The sequence below is a fragment of the Mchenga conophoros genome, linkage group LG3, assembly GCF_057382185.1.
Source record: "Mchenga conophoros isolate Kocher_MC1m ecotype Shallow Benthic linkage group LG3, M_conophoros_male_GT1.1, whole genome shotgun sequence".
Lineage (NCBI taxonomy): Eukaryota > Metazoa > Chordata > Actinopteri > Cichliformes > Cichlidae > Mchenga > Mchenga conophoros.
The window spans coordinates 36,979,796-37,001,050 of record NC_140528.1 but is presented as its reverse complement, the minus strand read 5'-3'; the positions used below and the strand labels follow the sequence as shown (position 1 = coordinate 37,001,050).

The 21,255-nt window shown below is 42.0% G+C and overlaps 2 protein-coding genes across 2 annotated transcripts in view; both read right to left on the bottom strand.

The window, feature by feature from the left end:
• The window catches only part of LOC146578470 (cell adhesion molecule CEACAM5-like), a 146,376-nt gene that overhangs the window by 26,612 nt on the left and 98,509 nt on the right, over positions 1–21,255 (bottom strand). The window contains exons 7-8 of the mRNA XM_085267815.1: positions 2,026–2,299; positions 1,285–1,295 (exon numbers count right to left, since the gene is read on the bottom strand). Coding sequence (XP_085123941.1) covers positions 1,285–1,295; positions 2,026–2,299 — 285 coding nt within the window. The remainder of the gene's footprint in view (positions 1–1,284; positions 1,296–2,025; positions 2,300–21,255) is intronic.
• On the bottom strand, positions 16,473–18,772 carry LOC146578475 (nuclear factor 7, brain-like). Its single transcript, XM_085250075.1, has 2 exons — positions 18,721–18,772; positions 16,473–18,011 (listed from the first exon to the last, which is right to left on the bottom strand). Exons 1-2 carry the CDS (start codon positions 18,770–18,772, stop codon positions 16,603–16,605), a joined length of 1,461 nt encoding a protein of 486 aa, XP_085106201.1. The 3' UTR covers positions 16,473–16,602.

The window sequence follows — 21,255 nt, the reverse complement described above, 5'->3', positions numbered from 1 at the left end:
GGCTGAGTGTGGAGATGGGCGGGGACAACAGCAACGTGATCAATCATGTTCAATCAGTACGCTGGTGCCTCACGACACCGGAGTTTACTGGTGTGAGTCCAGTAATGGTGCCATCAGTAACCTGGTTAATATCACAGTCACTGGTAAGCTGATCACTCTCACTTTACTTCTTATTGCATCCACAAATTGAGCTGAACATGCAGGTACATAGATTCTGTGCTGTTCTTCACTGATCACCTACCTGACTGACAGAGTAATGAAGGACTTCCCTCCCTCGGTGCTTCTTAATGTGTGAGGATATTCTCCATTACTGAGTTAAGACTTCCTTATTTAGATCTAAGCTCTGGATTATCTTGCACGTCTCGTGGCTCCCAAATGTCTCTTAAGTTATTATCCTCTGTAGCCTCATACTTTAGCTTTACTTGGCAAATGTGAATGCTTTGTGTGCTGACAAACCCTTTTGCATGTAGTGTTTTTATGAAAAGCCTTATAATTGCCTAATTTTGTGTTTTTGTTCTGTCACAAAAGCAGGCATTCTTACTGTTGTTTAATATTTTAATCAAACCTTTAAGTTTAATTCAACACAAAAAGCCCCACTGTAAACAAATCCACAGAACAGAACCAAACTCAGCAGCCAAACAGTTTGTCCTCAGTGCAGGTCGACATTCAGAAAAACCAGCTGCCTCAGCTTGGATGGGCTGATGTGCTTTCTCCTTAGTATCTGCCCAGTTTTTGAGAAGACCCTCCAAAGGAACAGATGTTGCCACAATGCACAGTCTCCCCTCCATCACCTTCAACAGGTAGGGAAAGACTGTGGCCTTGGCCTCCCACCAGCTCTGTGGGCCTTCTCCTTGTTGGATGAGGGGCTCCTCAAGATAACATTTCATCTCCATCATAACATCAGCTGTAGTATTTCTCTTTGCAGCATCTCCTGTAGCTCTTTCATCAAAGAGGCTCCACACAGCAGACGTCTGTGGCTCCTCCTTCACTTGGCCCTGTAATGGTGGAGCTGGGTGGGAGTGCACTTTGCTGCTGCAGTTATTCTCTGAAGTGCCTCATCAACAGCTCTGTTGTCACTGAATGCAAGCTTTTTAAATCTACCATCCAGTGATGCAGCTTCTGAGTGGACGGTGTTGAACTCCACACACAGAAACTTTTCACACTCACTGCTAATTTTGTTTTACAGTGAAGCCACTCTGCTCTGCTAGTCCCAATATCTTTCACCTGCAGCAGATGCTGCTTCGTTTGCAGCTGTCAGTCATATTTCTGTGTTTTGTGTCGCACTCTCCTCCACACTGCTGTCTGTCATCTCACAGGTATGATGTGCGGAGCGATGCTGAAATCAAATCAAATCAAATCACTTTTTATTGTCACATCACATGTGCAGGCACACTGTCACAGCACATGCGAGTGAAATTCTTGTGTGCGAGCCCCACAAGCAACAGAGATGTGCAAACACAACAACACAAACGAGCAAAATACAAGAATGGCTAATCTGAAACTAATAAATATATGTACAATATATAATAGTGTATGCATTTCTGGATGTGTATACTAAATATTTTCCTACGTGTGTGTGTGTGTGTGTGTGTGTGTGTGTGTGTGTGTGTGTGTGTGTATACACATTTTTACAAATTAAATAGTAAAAAAATAAAATAAAATAATAATAATAATAATAATAATAATAAAATATATAAAATATACAGAGTTGAATATGTGCAAAACAAGTGGCATTTATATACAGTGTGGAGTGCATAATGTTGAAGTTCCAGTAGTGAAGCTGAGGTGTCTATGACGTGTTCAGCAGTCTGATGGCCTGATGGAAAAAGCTGTCTCTCAGTCTGCTGGTACGGGACCGGATGCTGCAGAACCTCCTTCCTGATGGAAGCAGTCTGAACAGTTTATGGCTGGGGTGACTGGAGTCCTTGATGATCCTCCCCGCTTTCCTCAGGCACCGCTTCCTGTAGATGTCTTGGAGGGAGGGAAGCTCACCTCCAATTATCCGTTCAGAGCACCGCACCACACATAACATGACACTCATATGTTCCAGTATCATTAATCGTCACATCCTTCAGAATCAAAGACACGTCTCCATCCTTCATCTGTCTGTCCTGCAGATCCACCCGGTTCTTAAAAGATGGATGCTGGTCATCTGGATCAAAGTGACCGTCCCGGTACAAAAGCACATATTCTTCTCCCAGATCAGCTCTGCTCCACTTTACAACTATGATCTTGTTGTTTGGAGCTCGACATGTCAGAGTGACGTTCTGTCCAGACTCAGCTGTGATGGTTTTCTGGTCTGAAAGAGGAAACAACACAGAGCAGAGAGGTTAAAGGTCAAAGTACAATTATGATCAGAATGATTGACTTTAAATATTTTGTTTATTTCCTTTGACATTTGAGTTTTTAGTCATGTTGGATTTAATGAACCTCTGAACATCCAGCAGGTCACCAGTGACCCACTGAGGGGGAATTTTAGCCTCATGCTAAACATGCAAAGTGTCAGAAACTACAGGGTGGCCTTTTGTTGTGGGCAGTCTGAGGTACACCTGTGCACTACTCATGATGTCAGATCAGCATCCTGATGTGGCACACCTGTGAGGTGGGATGGATTATCTCAATATGGCAGATGTGCCCACTACCACACATTTGGACTGATTTGTGACCACTGTTTGGGAGGGTTGGTTATATTGTGTATCTGGAATGAATTTTAGGTCTCTACGTCCATCCCATGGGGAATGGGAGCAGTAACAAAGGTGTTGCGTTTATATTTTTGTTGAGTGTATATAGACATAGTATATTGTTACACACTTGTAAATGTCTCATTGGAGACTGGCACACACATTATTTTGCAACAACTAAATAATATAAAATATTTGAACCATCAGAACATTTTAACCAAATACAATATTGTAAATAAAAGATTACAGGGGCAGGGTGCCTTGTTTTTGTCGATAAAGCTTTTCATGTCCTTAAAAGTGCTATTTTTTCTCCTGCTTAAAAATTTGGTTAGTGACAGTCCCTGGATAAGCAGAGGAAGATGGATGGACTAAATTTGCTTAGTCCATCCATCTTCTATAGAGCTGAGGTGTCATATTCTGTGTAATATTATGCCACAATCCTGTGAGGAATCAGGATGATTTTGTTGTGTTTTACGCTTTGGAGGGACAAAATAACGTCAGGTCTGCTGGATTAAAAAATTATTTTGTGAGATCATGCTTATGTGAAACTAGTGGAGACGTTTCTACATAATACACACAGTTTGGACACAGCTTTTCATTTTTACTTCTTTTTACTTTATTTTTACTTCTTTATTTTGTAGATTGTTACTGAAGGCACCAAAACTCTAAATGAACACATGTGTAATTTTGTAGTAAAGAAAAAAGAATGAAATAACTATAAATAAATATGTTTGGTTATGTTTATGTTATATTTTTTTAAATAGTCAACCTTTGCTTTGATCACTGCTTTGCACACTCTTGGCACTCTGTTGAGGAACTTCATGAGGTATTCAGCTGTGTTAAGGAAGAAACGCTTTTATAAGGTTTATGTTCAGCAGTCATTGATCAATGATTCCTCTTCCTGATTTGTTTGCTTGGTTTACATACTGTTAGGTATTTTAGTACCATGGGAGCATTTACTGGATATTGTTTTATAGTGACATTATGCAGGAAAACTCTGTCATTCAATAAGGCCCCTTTGTTTTAGTTATTTTTCTCTTTGACCCAAGAATTGATGTGTGAGAATCACAGGCTGGTACAAGGTTGAAATACCACAGAGATCACTCCCTCAGCTACATTAGTTTCTTAATCTTTTAGACGCCTGTTGAAGGCCAAATGGTTTGTTTCAGATTTCACTAATGTAAGAACTCTTCGTTTTGTGCCTTGAAAATATGTCGCTGAGATAATCACAATTGTAGCTGAACTAATAAACTACACAAAGGATGCTTCTTCACCCAAGGGCAGGAAGACGCTGCCTTATCTTGGTCTGTACTGGTTTAAACTGATAATCTGCTGTCTCATGAATTTTACCCTCTATATAAACTGTTGTACTTGTGAATAAAGTTGAGTCACTTTGGGAAGACAATCTAAAGCAGTCTCTGTTTTCTTGTTCTCCCAAGCTGCTCCCGAGCTGCTCGTACTAACACGCTGAATGGCATGCTTGAATATTACTTGAGAATATATTTGACTGTGTTACAGACTAAGGGACATTCTCTGCTGATAGACGTCCACGCCTCGGAGGAAGCCGATCCACGGAGTAGGCCCTGGAAACAGTTTCCTTCACATACCAAGCAAACATACTTTATATACATTAAAGTATATGTTCATATTTTACTCTTAATAGGAAAAGAACAAAATGTACTACTCGCTCTGTCTCTAGAAACAGGAAGTTCACCCTGTGACATTTACCGCGAGAGATTAACACACACACACACACACACACACACACACACACACACACACGTATGCAAAATTAAAGGAAACTGCTATGCTTGTTTCACCCTGCTTACTATAAATAAAGACAAACTACTGCAGCTCGGTGTGAGTGAGTCTCTCTCTGAGCTCTCACCCGTGCAGCACGTTAACAGTCTCCAAGTGTCTCAGTGTTGTTTATTCACCTAACTGTTTGATAACTGTAAATCTCTAACAACCTGAAATATTATTGTTATTATTATCTTAAAGTAATATTATTATTGCTTCTAGGCTGGACTAATGTAGTTCATTATTATCAGGATGTCCTAAAAACTAACTCCAAAGGCTGAGTGAGTTCTGAACAACCAAAAAGCTCAATCAGACCAATGTTTTGCCACTAAGCAACATCCTCCAGCAGAACTCTATGTATCAGGTTGGTCCTGATGCACAAACATGTTTTAGATGGACTCAGCGGTTTAACATTAAGCTGTTATTATGAAAGAAAAAAAGTTTTGCTCTGACAGCTTTTCTGAGAGATCTAATAAGATCCCAAACACATTGACCTCTTTGTAGAACATTATTAAATAAGCATATTATTTAACCTTTTAAACATTTTAAACACTGGGTTGTGAATAGAAGATGGAAAAACAAAACAACTAAAACAAAGAGAAAAAAGCTACGCAGCACACAAACTCTGGAAAGGGGACCTTTATGTCACTGAGCACATTATTATGTATGCATTAATAAATAACAACTTAATAAAGATATTACACTCTTAATTTGTCGTTCTGTCACGGCTGGGGCGGCAGTCGTGTGGAGGGTGAGAAAGGAGGATCCAATAGCAGACAATGGCGGAGGTGCAAGTGGGTTTTATTTACAGTGCACAAAACCAAGGTGTGGGCAGAACCGAACATAAACCTAAACTGGGAAACCTAATGCAAAAATGGAGGACATGAAGCGAGGAGCAGAGAGACACGAAGAAACATGGAACAGTGCAGACTACACGGGAGGTTCACAGAGAAATACAGACGACGCCACGAGAAGCAGACACCAACTATAAATACACACACCAGGTAATCAGGAAATGGCACACAGGAGGGGACACAGCTGGAACTAATGGGCATAACGAGACAGGGGAGAGGTAAAACTGAACACACTGACATGAGACATGAACTTTCAGAATAAAACAGGAAACAGACACAGAACCAGACAGGACACTGAACTTGACAGGCAGACTCATGAGCAGACACAATAACACCATGGACAGACAGAGGGAACACAGAGAAGTGGGAGCAGGCAGGCAGAGAACAGAAAACCTAACAAATGGCAAAATCACAACAGAATACACACTCGGAATGAACAAAAGCATAAGGAAACAAAACACTGAGTCCTCAGACTCAGGACCATGACAACTCTAAAGCAATAGGTAACCCAAGTTGTTTCAGTACCTTGCCATTCCGGGTTTCTAAACAGTTCCAATATCTTGGAATAAATGTCACTCAGGATTATTGTGGTTTATTTAAACACAATCTCTCTAAACTATATGATGAAACCAAAAATAACATAGACAAATGGATTAATCTACCAATTTCACCAGCAGGGAGGATAAACATTGTTAGAATGAATATTCTTCCCAAATTCTTATTTTTATTTCAGTGTATCCCTATTGTGATTAATAAAGCCTTTTTTAATAAATTAGACTCCTTAATATCCTATTTCATATGGAACAGAAAGAATCCAAGAATCAAGAAAAGCTACCTGCAGAGACCGACATGTCAGGGAGGGATGGGGTTACCATGCTTCCGTCTGTATTATTGGTCATGTAATGTTCGTTCCATGTCGTTTTGGTTGCGGACTAAGGGGGCCGACTGGACAACGATGGAGAATGAAAGCTGCTACCCCTCCTCATTAGAAGCTGTGATCTATTCAGCTCTCCCTATCCCTAAACATGACTTTAAAAATCCTGTAGTCTCTCATACAATTAAAATCTGGACACAGATAAGGAAACATTTCGGGTGGAAGGAAGCTTCCATACTAACTCCACTCATGAATAACGCATCATTCGCACCATCACTCTCAAACATTTAATTCTCCAATGGAACCACAAGGGGCTGCACTCAATAAAGGATTTATTCATCAACAAGGTTTTTCCCACATTCCGGCAACTGCAAGAAAATTTGACTTGCACAGTAATGACTTTTTCAAATACTTACAGATCAGAAGCTTTGTAGGGAAGCTTTTTCCATCTTTTCCAGGTCGGCCCCCAGACTCTGCCTTAGATAACTTATTTCAGTTTGATCCACTCAAGAAAGGACTAATAACAAAAATTCACAACGCTTTGTCACAACTGGATGGAACTGTCACACTTGACTATCTGAAAGAGGCCTGGCAGCGTGACCTTGGTACGAGAATTACAGACAATCAATGGAAAAAAGCCCAGGAAAATGTACACTCTTCCTCTGTTTGCATTCGTCATGGACTCTTACAGTTTAAAGTGCTACATAGACTCCATTTATCAAAGTTGAAACTGTCAAAAATGTTCCCCAACGTAAACTCGTCCTGCAAAAGATGTAAACAGCAACCTGCTTCACTGGCGCATATGTTTTGGACTTGTCCCTGTATAACAACATATTGGAATAATGTCTTTCATATCTTGTCTAAAATTCTAAAAAAACACTTAATCCAGACCCAATCTGTGCTTTATTTGGAGTGAAGCCGGTTGTTGTAGACCTATCAGCCACCCAAAATAATGTGATACGTTTTGTGACGCTGCTGGCACGCCGTTTGATTCTATTAAACTGGAAACAAAAGGTGCTTCCTACCACATCAGCATTAATACAAGATGTATTGAGACACTTGCAGCTGGAAAGAATTAAACTCCTACTAAAGGGGAGGTTGGAGGAATTCCATTCAACCTGGCAACCTTTTATAGATTTCTTCAATACTGTACAGATATAAATGGTCACTGAGCCTTATTGGTAGTTCGATAAATAGCATCCTCTGTCCAACGTTGTTTGTTGTTGCCTTTTTTGTTGTTGTTGTTTTGTTTTTACTTTGTTTTTTCCTATTGTATATATGCAATCATTTATATTTGAATCTTAGTAGCCTTTATGATAAAGAACACTGGAAAACCAAATAAAGAGATTTGAGAAAAAATAAATAAATAAATAAATAAATAAATAAATATTGAAATATCTTTTGAATTAGTTAAATGTCAGAATAAAGAGAGACAGAGCTATTTTTATCACTTTCATCATATTTAGGAGTACATATACACTAAGTTTGTTAATTAATAAGAAAACTCCAGACGATTCCATTCTGAGCTGAAGAAGCTTCTGATAGTTTAGTAGAGTCCATGTGAGTAAACTGGTGGCACAGCTGTGGATGCATATAAGGCAAAACACAGAGCCTGTTTCTGTGACATGGGAACATCAAGAGATGTCAACCAAAACACCAGGAAAAGAAGTTTGAATACAATTTGGTGCCATTTACAATTAAGAAATACAGATAGTTTCTCTCTTTACTCTTAAAGTTAACAAATATTGTTATTGATAAATAATATATTTATCAATCTAAAAAAATAAACATTTAGTCTGATTTGATGTTACAATTAAAAAGTGTTTGTTTTTATCTGAAGAGTTTGTAAATATCTGGTTTCAACTGTATATTTGATGATTGTCAGCACAAAGAGGGAGAGAGAGGAACAGAACAGCGATGAACAAGAGCAGGTGAGACACACATGTTAGTCAAATGGTTGTTTACCAAAAGTATCACCGTATCACAGGTACTCATGTTTCTTTTTAGGTTTGCTATTTTTCAAATTCTGTATTTATTAAGTTATGCAGGCTTGTTTGCACAACAAGGCTAAATAATTATATAAAATTTTCCATCCATCTTCATCCACTTTATCCGAGGCCGGGTCGCGGGGGCAGCAGCCTAAGCAAAGAGGCCCAGACCTCCCTCTCCCCAGCCACCTCCTCCAGCTTATCCGGGGGAATACCAAGGCGTTCCCAGGCCAGCCGAGAGATATAATCTCTCCAGCGTGTCCTGGGTCTGCCCCGGGGCCTCCTCCCGGTGGGACATGCCTGGAACACCTCACCCAGGAGGCGCCCAGGGGGCATCCTTGTCAGATGCCCGAACCACCTCAGCTGGCTCCTTTCGATGTGGAGCAGCAGCTGCTCTACTCTGAGCCCCTCCCGGATGGCCGAACTTCTCACCCTATCTCTAAGGGAGAGGCCAGCCACCCTTCGGAGGAAGCTCATTTCTGCCGCTTGTATCCGCGATCTCGTTCTTTCGGTCACTACCCACAGCTCGTGGCCATAGGTGAGGGTAGGGACGTAGATCGACCGGTAAATTGAGAGCTTCGCTTTTACACTCAGCTCCCTCTTCACCACGACGGACCGGTGCAGCGTCCGCATTACTGCAGCTGCAGCCCCAATCCGTCTGTCGATCTCCGGCTCCCTTCTCCCATCACTCGCGAACAAGACCCCGAGATACTTGAACTCCTCCACTTGGGGCAGGAACTCATCCCTGACCCGGAGTGGGCACTCCACCCTTTTCCAGCTGAGAACCATGGCCACAGATTTGGAGGTGCTGATCCTCATTCCCGCTGCTTCACACTCAGCTGCGAACCGTTCCAGTGCGAGCTGGAGGCCCTCACCCGATGAAGCCAACAGAACCACATCATCCGCAAAACTCAGAGATGAGATTCTGAGGCCACCAAAGTGAAAGCCCTCCGCCACTTGGCTGCGCCTAGAAATCCTGTCCATAAAAATTATGAACAGAACCGGAGAAAAAGGGCAGCTAGTCGAACCTCGGATAAAAAATTTTCTGAATCTAAATATTGTACTTTGGTAGAATTAAAAAATAAGTGTAGTGCAGGTCTATGATGATTTTTAGTGCTACTATCATCTAGTTCTGATTGTGGTTCTGTCTTGGTTAAGTCCTCAGTAGTCCTGGTTTTGAACTGTTGTAGTCCTGTTTTAATTCTGGATCAGTTCTGGGTCTGGTTGAATTGAGGTTTAGTCCTCGTGTCTTGATGCAGCCCCGACCTTGTTCTGCCTTGCTGCTTAATTAAAAAACTAGTTTAAGGTGTCCTGCACATGTGATATATATTTTTCCCGATATGAAGTCATTCTTTTTTGAACAAAACTCAAAACAGAGCCAATTAATCATTCAGTCATTTCTAACCCCCCCCCCCCCCCCCCCCCCAAAAAAAAACAAAAACAAACAAAAAACAAACAAAAAAAACAAAACCCACATGCATACTACCCTTTAGGGCTAAGCCCCGGGCATTTCAAATGTCTGGCTCCGCCTCTGGTCTATGCTAAACCAGAATTTTAAACTGCTTTTCCAATTCGCCTCTCAAAATTTCTGATTCACAGTTAAGAGTGTGGCATGTGCACATGACATGTTTTCACCATTTGTAAGCCAGAAGAGTGACTGCTCGTGAAGCCTGGTTGTTGCACAATACTAATACTCTTACTGCCACTACTTCTTGTTCTACTAGTACAGCTACTGCTACTGCACAAGCACCTCAGAGGGACATATGCAACAAGGCTTGGAGGTCAGACACCTATAGGGCCTGCAGGGTGGGGATCCAGGTGCTACATGGTGTTGCAGCTGATAAAGCCATAAACTATGCCCATTTTGTTGAAGTGATCACCAGTTTGCTGGGTTTTTTAGAGACACAGAGTGAGAGCGATCATGTTCTACATTACTGTTTTTAATGGATTTTCAGAGCTGTTGATTTATGAAGCAGTCTTCATGGAAACATGTCAAGTCTGTTTTTGGGATTGAGTGTTAAATTGTCAGTTTTAATAAAACCTGCATTTTCCTGCAATGATACTGGAGAGCAAAGAAAAGTTAGACGATGTTTATCCAGCTCTTCCAAAATGTACCTCACAAACATCTGCTGGATCCTGAATTCAACATTCTAGGGCCTATGAACAGGTTAACACTGAATGTTCTACGAATACTGGCCCAAAGGTAAAAGGTGAGAATTCCTCCGGTAAAATCTTTTCTTTTTCTTTTTAAATTGTAAGAGCCTTCAGGCACTATGGCAACAGGAATGCAAATATTAAAATGTGACGAAGAAAAGCTTGAAAATAACATTTTCACCCACAAGCACAAAACCAAGAGCCCTAACATGTGATTAGTTTTGACTTGCTGCTATAACTAAAACATGGTGCAGCTGTTGTGTTGTTTAAGAATGGAGAACGCATTTTTCAGCGTGGGAGCGTCAGGCCTCACATTTCGGAACAGCTTCTAATGGAGCCTCACTGCGTCTAGAGACTGGAGATCAGGTGTTTTTATGTCTCTGGGTTAGTTTTAAAATATATGACAATCATTTTCACCATTCCACCTTCAGTGGTCATCTTCTTTTTACCATGTAAAAAGGGAAACGCTTGTCTCTGTCCACAGTCAAAGATAAAGAGCAGCTGTACCTGGGCCTCCTTGTTCTGATGGTTGTTTGTCCATAACGGACGTCTTCAGTTGTCACTGCTGAGTAGATCACAGCTGAATCAGTCTCTGTACAATAAACACATTAAAATTACTGCAACAGTGCTGTGATATTATTACACTACAGCGATGGAGACATTTCATTCTGTTCTTTTAAGCTTATTAAAAGCATTAAATGGTGTCTTTTTATAAATAGCAGCAACTTTTCACAGTTTTTATTTTTTAATCTTAACACCTCTGCAAAACAGTGAGAACAAAGAAATCAGGATGTTTCTGAGAAAAAGAAGAAGGACGGCCACAGAGCTGCAGACTGATGCACTTTTACCACAGAGCATGAAGGAAACATGCATGACCAGTGTTATCAGCCAAACCCAAACACACTGCAGCAAGAAGCTCCATCAGTGTCACACTAACTCGAGTCAAAAAGAAGCAGCACAAGTTTAAAAGAATAAAAAGTCACTGATGGATATAAAGGACATTTTATCTGTTCAGTCTCTTCATATGTCTCATGTTCACATGTTCCATATCTTAACTGTGTGTAGCAACAACAGATAACACACATGTGTGGGCCTCATCTGAGCTGTGACACATGTAGCTCAGTGACAGCACTGTCTCTCTCTGCCTCTCTGTCTACATGGCTGTGAACAAAAATATAAATGTGGTGGATCATAAATTTGATTAGTTTTGAAGTTGTACATCTCTGTTCCTTACATTTCATGTCATGCCCTTATTAATGTTTTATTTGTTGCTTTGACTGTTTTCGAATAGAATATGCAGTGGGAATATAGAGGGAGATAAGTAGTGAAAGTTTTGCCTGGGTTGATTGTGCGTCGATCCATTGTTAATGCCTCAGGGCTCCAGTAGGTGGGTTCGCGCGCTTCCTCCTTCACTCAATAGGGCTTTGGAGCGTGATGTCACGGGGGTGGGCGTGGAAAGGATTTTGGCCCGATCCGCCATTTTGGGGGTCTAAGTAAGGAGCCAAAGCATAGCCATGGTTCGTACTTGCTGTGTTGTCGGCTGCAATGTTCGATCTTACGACCGGCACGGGAATAAGTTTTGATTGTCTTTTTATGCTTTCCCAACCTGGAAGCAACATGAAGGAGCTCATGTATCGGATATTACCAAACGAAGGCGTCTAGCCTGGATAGCAGCCGTGAGACGAGCTGATATCAAGTTCTGTTACGTCTCCAGATATCAGCTGGTGTGCTCAAGACATTTTCATTCCGGTAAGTTCTAAATATGTTCACATCACACTTTATAGCTGAATAATATCATCGTTGGTGGTCTCAGAAGTTATAGAAATTGCGATCAAACATAGAATGGAGTGACTTGATTGGTTGATGTAAAGACAATAAATGAAATGAGACAGGAAGGACACAAATTGGCGTTAATAATTTACCCGATTATCAATGTGTTAACTTGCATGTACTTTACAATTACGGGCATATAATATGATAACGATATTTTAGCAGTTCAATGATAGAGGTATAACATTAATTATGGTGGGGGGTGGAAAATGGCTATTTCACTCGATGCACTCCAGCTGACTTACTTTGACGACGTACTCAGAGTTTGGCGGCTTGAAAATAGCCAAATCTTGCACCCAGCCATTTGTAAATTGGATGTGCGCCTCCAGTGACTTGTAATTACGAAACTGGTTCGCTGTCTAAGCGCTTACTCCACAAACAAGATACGTGAAGATATCGGGGTAGGACAGTGGCGGTAAGTCGTCTGGGTCTTTACTCCACTGCCGTATTTCAAATGGGTCCAGATTTGCGATGCACTCTATTTTTTTTCAAGTACCGCTGCTTCGCCTCTGGACGCAATCGGTCTCTATACCGTCCGTTTTCTTTTGAGCTGCTTTTAAGCATGTTTCTTGTCGTCGTTGTTCCAACACAGTGTGTTTGTTTTGATTCGTAGACCCCGAAAATGGAGCTGCGCTCCCACAATGCATTGCGGCGTGACGTCAACTCCAAAGCCCTATACAGACGAGTGAGCGTGAGAGCTGCGAGTCTGTGGTGGCCAGTGCGATCCTCTATGCTGTTGCATGCTGGGGGAGCAGGCTGAGGGTCGCAGATGCCAACAGACTCAATAAACTGATCCGTAAGGCCAGCAATGTTGTGGGGATGGAGCTGGACTCCCTCAAGGTGGTGTCGGAGAGGCGGATGCTGTCCAAGATAAAGACAATGTTGGATAACACCTCCCACCCACTCCATGACATGCTGGTCAGTCACAGGAGCTCGTTCAGTGAGAGACTGAGATTACCGAAAAGCACCACTGAACGACACAGGAAATCATTCCTGCCTGTGGCCATCTCCCTGTACAACGCATCCACTTAACACACTGTTTGCTGCTACAACTACACATGTTTCTTTTCCAAATATTTATTTATAAGTGACTTATGTATGTATGTATGTATATATATGTATATATTGTACTATTCTTAGTTAGCGTATTGTCTGTCTTGTCTTAATGTTGGTTTAAAATGGAGCACTGTAACAAAAAATAATTTCCCCCAGGGATCAATAAAGTATTCTGATTCTGATTCTGTGCCGCTCTTTCACCTCTCCTCACTATTTCCCCTGTTTAAGGGCACAACATAAACACTGAGGCTTCAAAATGCAGCATCTACAACACTGTCACTCTGCCTCCACCATGGAGACCGTCTCCATGGTGATGAGTACAACTGGCAGCTGAAACTGTTGTGAACTTCTCCATGAGTCATATTTCCTGTTTCAGAGCTGCTGATTGGCTCTTTGCGCCCTTTACCTTCAGGAGGTCATGGACGAAGCACTGAAGCCGTTTATCACGTAAAAAATATTTTTAGTTTATAATAATTTGATAAATAATAAAATATTAATAAAAACTGGAGGTTTTTTTAGAACTTAGATTTTAAGCTATTTATGCCTTTTTTGCTGCTCTTTTTTAAACTTATTCCCTTTAAACTGTATTTATTCTTTTTAAAATATATTGGTTATTGCACTGTAGAGGCTGCTGAGGAACAGTATTTCGTTTCAGGCTGTGTAACACGAAATGACAATAACCAATAAAGTCTTGAGAGCTGCTGGCACAGTTTGGAGGTGTTCTGCCCCCTGCTGGACACACAGAGCTACAACATGAGGATCAGAGGAGGCTGGTGCTGCTTCACCTTTAGACACAAGAAGGAGGTCAAAAAATGTAGAGACAGAGATTGTTTTTAAACCTGTAAAGGGGGAAATCCTGACGAACCAATCCACAGCCAGAGAAGAAGTCTAACTCTGTGCTGCTCCAATCAGGAATCAGCTCTGTTACTGTGTGAGTGTGTAAAGTCACAGAGTAGCTGGTTTCAAATGTATCTATAAAGTTTATTCACGTTTTATTTAGGCTTCAAAAAACAGTCCAAGTTTATTTCTTTGGACTTTGTTCACTTAGCGCCACCTGGAGGACAGTCAGCTCCCTGCAGCAGCTCTGGAGGACTGTTAACTGATGAAGAGCTCGGACTGCACAGCCTGCTTCATCACCGACTTCTTTAAATAAACATGACCACGATCAGTCGCAGCACCTCAGACAAACACTTGTTACACAGCAGCCGCCTTCACACCGACTGAGCTCCATCACAGCTTCAGAGCTCAGCTTACTAAAGTCAAAGTTTATTTCCTCTCAGGTTTCTTACTTTCAGTAAAGTTTCACTGTTAGAGCCCTGACCAGCATCCTGCAGCATCTGGAGCAGCTGTGTGGTGCTGTCATGGCAATAAGGATCCAAATCTGTGGGGATGTTTCCAGCAGGGGTTATAACCTGCAGCCAGCAAGGTGTGCCTAATAAAGTGGCCGTGTTTATGTCCCAGTGCAGCAGCATCAGAAAACGGTGGTTTACATCTCTGTTACAGGAAACCTGAAGAGTTAAAACACCAGAGAAGAAAATCTAAACGTTACACAAAGAACAAAAAAGAAGTAAACTTCATAAAAACTTCACAAATGATGCTTTAAATGAAAAATAAATCCCTGTAAATAATTCAACAGGTCACATGTTAGAACCACCTTAACTAAACTCTGTAGCCGCTCACTGTGGTTTGTCCCAGCAGCTCTTAGGAAACAAACTGCTAACTTCAGTGTCAGCACACACTGTTAGTAAACTATGCAACACTGGATTCAGGTTTCAGTTGTGTTAAGTTGTGAAGTTGTGATGAAAGTCTTCTTACTGACACAGGTAGGATGGTCAGGCGTCCTCTGTTCCTTCACCGTTCATGAACTGTCACTTATAAAATGCTGCCAAACATCAACTACACTCAATAACTAAACGTGTGCAGGTTACAGTGATGGACGCCCAGATCTGCACTCCAAATACAAACAGACTAAAGGTGTTTCCTCCAGAAACAAAGACAATATTTACAAAGGTCTCACAGGTAAATTGTGAGCGATCACAGCAGCATCTCATCCTGACTAACAGCTTTTAGATGCAGGGAGAGCGTCGTGGTTCAGAGGTGGTTCAGCAGATGATGAAGGCCTTTCTGTTGCATTGTGTAGTGCTGTGGAGGCCATGATGGTCGACTGGGTCTGCTTCTACTGAACTCACAAACACTTCTGAGGTATTTACACCTGAAGCCTCATTGAATGTGAGTCAGAAACAAACGGCTCAGCTGTGATTAATGGATGTTTCCCTGCATTTCTATTTTCACACAGTTTATTTCTTACAGCAGGAAAACTGAACAGAATGTATGTAAGAGGTCAGAGTGAGGATGACGTCACTTAATACAGGAAATACATGTTTGTCTGTTTTGATGATGAAGGACTTCTTCAGCTCTGTAAACAGCTACACTTGAGAGGACAGAGGTGATTTCATGGATCAATAACAATGTGTTTATCAGCTTTCATCATCGCAGTGCAGACATGACGTCAGATCTATCAGAGTGAAGGCCGTCTCTCTGATGACGTCACAGAGCAGAGTCCTTCTGTCCAATAAAGGATCTCAGATCAGCTGCTGCCATCTTGTGGCCACAGTTGGTTACTGTCTCTGAAAGTTGTCTCATGTTTCCTGTTGTCCTGCTAACAAAGGCTGGAGCTCATCATGCTGAGAGGGCAGCAGCATTTTGTGGCTCTTCACACATGTTCATTATATTCTGATGATCCTGGATGGAGACAAACTACAGATAAGTGTGTTCAGCCCAACTAGTTTATCTCATTACAGCAGTTTGATGTTTCCCTTTGAATCCCCCTGAAGATCCTGACAGTGAAGCACGTACATAATACTCCAGCCTTTCAACTCTGAGCTTATTTAGTTCTATTAATACACTGAAATCTCATTTGTGTCATGAACAAAGTCTTTAATCAAACAGAATTCAAAGATCAGAAACATTTCATATATGGAGTTAAACATGAATCATTGTTTCAACAACATATTTATTGTTGTCATAAACAGACAAGAAGACAACAACAAACTGCTCCTCCCATTCAACACATGTCAGTCCATATCCCAGCAAACTAAATCATCTCCATTTACACATCAAATAGAAACATGAATCACTTGTAATGATTAGAAACTTGATAGAATTTCAAATCTAGTTTGGGGAGTCATTCAGTGAGAAACAGTGAAATGATTTTCCATGTGAAAAGGTGGACAGCAGAAACAGAAAGAAAGAGTGAAACTAAAAGAGAAACAAAGAGCTTTGGAACAACGAGGCAGCAGGAGGACAGCTGCAGTTTAACAGCTTCAACTCACTGACAGGAAACAACATTAGAAACATCATCATCCTCAACTCATCTGCTGCACTGACACTGACACCTTCAACGGACACACCTTCACTTTATCACCAGTGTTAATGTATGGAAACATCCTGTGAGTGAAAGTGTGTGTGAAGGTGTGTATGTGTGTGTTAGTATCAGGATCAGAGAACGACAGCTTTCCTCTGTTCCAGTCCAGATTCACTCTGATCCTCTGGAGCTTCTTCTGGACTGAGAGATCAGTGAGAGGAGCTGATGGTGAGCGTGTTGAGTATTTACCTTCATAGAACCATATTGTCCATAATCCAAACAGCATGCCCAGTCCCTTCCTCTGCACAGACTCTGCTAACACACCCAGTAACCACCCTGTACTGTCTCCAACTTCAACATCCCAGCTGTGAGTCCCTGAGTTAAAGCCCTCAGAGCCCAGGACAGAGCAGGACCAATCAATCCTCTCTGGATTATCAGGAAGCTGCTGCCTCTCTCCTCCTCTCACACTGGTCAGATCTTCAGACAGGATGAGGTTTGGATCAGCAGTGTTTGGGTCCAGAATGAGAGGAGTGTAGGAGACCATGTCCTTCATGTTGTTCCAGATGTTGAAGGTCAGGTTGCCCAGGTGTTTGGCCTGGTCTATCAGAGCTCCTGAGGGCAGCTGTGGATCATCCAGCAGGGGGCAGCGCTGGACTCTTTCCACTGCAGCCTTGTAGTTGTGCAGGAATGAGACGTCTTCAGCTCTCAGCTCCTCCTCTGTGGCTCTGACTGTGTCTGAAAGAGCTGCTATCTCTCTGCTCAGAGCCTCCATCTTTTCCTTCATCATCCCACTCTTCTGCTCCTCTTCCTCCCTCAGTGCAGCCAGCCTGGCCTCCTCTTCCTCTGCTAGAAACTGGTGAAGCTTCTTAAACTGCTCCTTAATCTGCCTCTCTGTGTGTCGGGCCTGGACCTTAATGTGTTCTGCTGTTTGATCAAACTTCACTTGAACTTCTTCACAAACCTTTAACTTCTTCTTTAAGGGCTCCAGAGTTTCCTGAAGTTCCTTCTTGTGTTGTTGTGCAGCTTCATCGATGGGTCTGAATCTGTGATTGGTGTGTTTTTCTGAGCCACAGCAGACGACACACACTGGCTGTTGATGGTCCAGACAGAAGAGTTTGAGTTTCTCAGAGTGCAGACTGCAGAGAGCCTCTGAAGCTCTCTGATCTCTCTCCTGTAGGAACGACTCACACAGGTTCTTTAAAGCCAGATTTAAAGGTGGATCATCCCTTGAAGATCTTCTCTTACAAACTGGACACTCGTGTGTTGGTCTCTCTCTCCACCATCTCTTCAGACAGTCTTTACAGAAGCTGTGGCTACATGACAGAATAACAGGATCTCTGAAGACCTCCTGACAGACCGGACAGCAGAGATCCTCCTCTGATCTGGAAGCTATTGAGTCTGTGAGTGAAGCTGAAAACAGCAGACAGGAAGTACAGTCAGTCCTGGCTCCCCTCCCTCCTCTACCACCTTCACTGAAACTTGCTTTGAGTCGTGTTTTTGCTCAAACTCACATTCAGTGTGTGGAGCGTCAGCAGCTTGAAGCAGCAGTGTTGGAGTTTTCCACTTTTCTCTCCTGTAGCTGGACTCACTCAGAGGAAGCTGCTAGTTTGGTTGGAGTTCAGTCTGATCGTCTGTGCGTCTCTCTTTACTGAGGACGAAGAACTTCCTGTTTCCTGGTTTGTCACATTTGAGTGACGTGAGGGGAGGAGACAAATGTTGCTGTTTGACTTTTAACTAAGGTGTGTTTCACTCCTGCCTGCAGCTCAAAAGCTGTAAAACAGGTTTTGTGTCTTTTCACCTCCACAGGTCACAACATGAAACCTGTTGTGAAGTTTATAAAATAAAGTGTCACTCGGTGGTGCAGCTGTTTGTCAGCTTCTATTTTAGACTTTGTTCTGGTTCTTGTTCAGGTTCCCAGCAGTGGGAGTGTAATGCAGTCACAGACACACAGGTGGTGTTAAGGTGGATTCACTTAGTTACAGACAGTGGTGTTATTTCCTGTAACTACGGGTGTGTTTCACTCCAAAGTTCAGACATTAACCTGCCAGAAGTTGTAAAAGTTACTAATAAAGAGCTTTTCTCTCATTTCACATGTTGTCCACAATCTCCTCGTGATTACCTCTGGAAAGCCCCGTGGCACAGCTCTCCATCCAGTGCAGCTTTATGGTCATTGCTGTGGTTCCAGAATCTTCTCATGATGACCAGTAGGTCCCCAAACAGCATGACCTTTGACCTCAACCCCTGCCTGGGCTGTCAGCTATGGTCCCTACTTCTCGCTGGGTCTCTGAAGATTTCTCAGGAGATTCCACCCTTGGGATCATTTCTTCCAGCAATGCTCTGCTGCACCTGCATCTCCTCACTAGAGGAAAAACTTCTATTTGGAAAACATGTCAACCATCATCAAACCAAAATTTCCTTTCAGTTCAGTGAACTTCACTTATCAAAAAATATAATTATTTATTAATTATATTATTGGTTTATCACGTTTTCACTTTCACTTATTGACCATCAAAGTGTTTATTATCTTTACCCAAATAATTGGAGCAGAACTTGTTCCATATTCAGTTTTTCAGCAAAACGTGTTTGAGAAAAGATTCATTCTTATATCTGGAGGAATAAATATATTTCAATAAATATTAACGTTAGCCTGCGACTTTGTTCCAGTTTTGAATTTTGGCCCACTGTGTATTTGAGTTTGACACCCCTGATCCATAGCTGGCGATTTTTTGTTTTTATGGGCCGATGGATTTTTTTTTTTTAAGGAAGGGTATATATAATGAAAGGTGTTGGATTGGCCAATTGGTCATGATCGACTCTGGGCTGGACCAATTACAGCCGAGTAGGCCGGATGGACCCTCCCCCTTGTTTAGCAATCACGTGATTTTCGCACATTGCATGCCGGGAACTCGTGGCAAAACAATCCAAGTACCGCATCAAATGCAAGCATTTGCAGCACCGCAAAACGTTCATTCTCCGGTTCCAATACCTTCTTGTTTTTTCTTTGCCGCACAAAAAAGTCTCGACGAAAAGACAAAGAAAAGATACGAGGAAAAAATCAAAGGAGTGAAAGGGTCAGACCCTTACGAGCACACAGAGGGACCAAAGACGTCAGCGTGCTGCCCAACTTTCACCACGCTCATATTTATAATCATACGGTTCTTGGAGTGAGTGCATACACTCATGAAGTTTAGTAACTTCAGGTCACTGCAACAAGCCCAGGTACAGTTTACCGACGGATGGGTGCAGGACCTTGAAATGCACCGTGTAGAACGAAAGACCATCGTACGAACAAAGGTAAGTTTACCAGTCTCACAAATCGTCGTCATAAATACACATTCGTTAACCGTTTATTAATATAACCTTTGAGCTCAACGGTAATTAATTAGTAGTGGAAATAATTTCTGGTTCATTACAGAAATGTAGCAGTGACAATAATATTGTATGCTGTAATCGTACTGGACAATTAGTGATACAAAACACCTGTTTTACCCTGTGAATAAAAGTATATGTTTCTGTCAATGTACCATAATAACAGAAGCGAAACACAATATTGTGTCAGGACAATTCACTATTTATGCACAATAGACAGACTGTTCAGCGCCAGACTTGCTTGTAACCTATATCACCAATTATGTTAAGAAAAATGACGCATTAACTACAACAAAACTCTGACCTTTGTGGGAATGCTTGGAGCAGACTAACCTGTGAGCTGGAGTGTTCTGGGACGTTATGTTTGGTATATCCAGACCATCCGTCGGCTCTTACTTCGGAAACATGGCTTAAAAATTTCTCTTCAACGACGTAATCCGATAAAAAAAAAGATCACTTTACCCGTCGGCTTCCCGTGGCTGTCATGCGACCGGCTGTTGCAGTCAATAATACAACAGCTTCTTGCCATTTTTGTGTTTCTTTTTATCGCTGTGTAACTGAGTTCAATTGAAAGCCTGCGTGCGCTAGTACCTCTTGCCACAAGTTCCCAGAATCCTTTGCGGTTTTACCCCTGAATGACGTCACATTTTCAATCTTCATCCCGACTTTTTGTCCCAGTCCAGCCTTGCCCTGATCTAACCTCTCCTCTTCCTCACAGCTCTGATTTCTCTGAGGGAGATGTTGTGACTGTAATCTGTGAGGAGGACCAAAGCGTTTCTGATTGGACTGTGAGGAGAAACACAAGCAAACTGCAGAGGGCTGAGTGTGGAGATGGGCGGGGACAACAGCAACGTGATCGATCATGTTCCATCAGTGCGCTGGTGCCTCACGACACCGGAGTTTACTGGTGTGAGTCCAGTAATGGTGCCATCAGTAACCTGGTTAATATCACAGTCACTGGTAAGCTGATCACTCTCACTTTACTTCTTATTGCATCCACAAATTGAGCTGAACATGCAGGTACATAGATTCTGTGCTGTTCTTCACCGATCACCTACCTGACTGACAGAGTAATGAAGGACTTCCCTCCCTCGGTGCTTCTTAATGTGTGAGGATATTCTCCATTACTGAGTTAAGACTTCCTTATTTAGATCTAAGCTCTGGATTATCTTGCACGTCTCGTGGCTCCCAAATGTCTCTTAAGTTATTATCCTCTGTAGCCTCATACTTTAGCTTTACTTGGCAAATGTGAATGCTTTGTGTGCTGACAAACCCTTTTGCATGT

What these genes read in the sequence shown, in the direction of transcription:
- LOC146578475 (XM_085250075.1), bottom strand. Translation starts at nt 18,772, where the DNA reads ATGACCATAAAGCTGCACTGGATGGAGAGCTGTGCCACGGGGCTTTCC. An exon ending in TGCCACGGGGCTTTCCAGAG is followed by an intron (nt 18,012 to 18,720) that starts GTAATCACGAGG and finishes TGCTGTTTTCAG; the next exon opens with CTTCACTCACAGACTCAATA.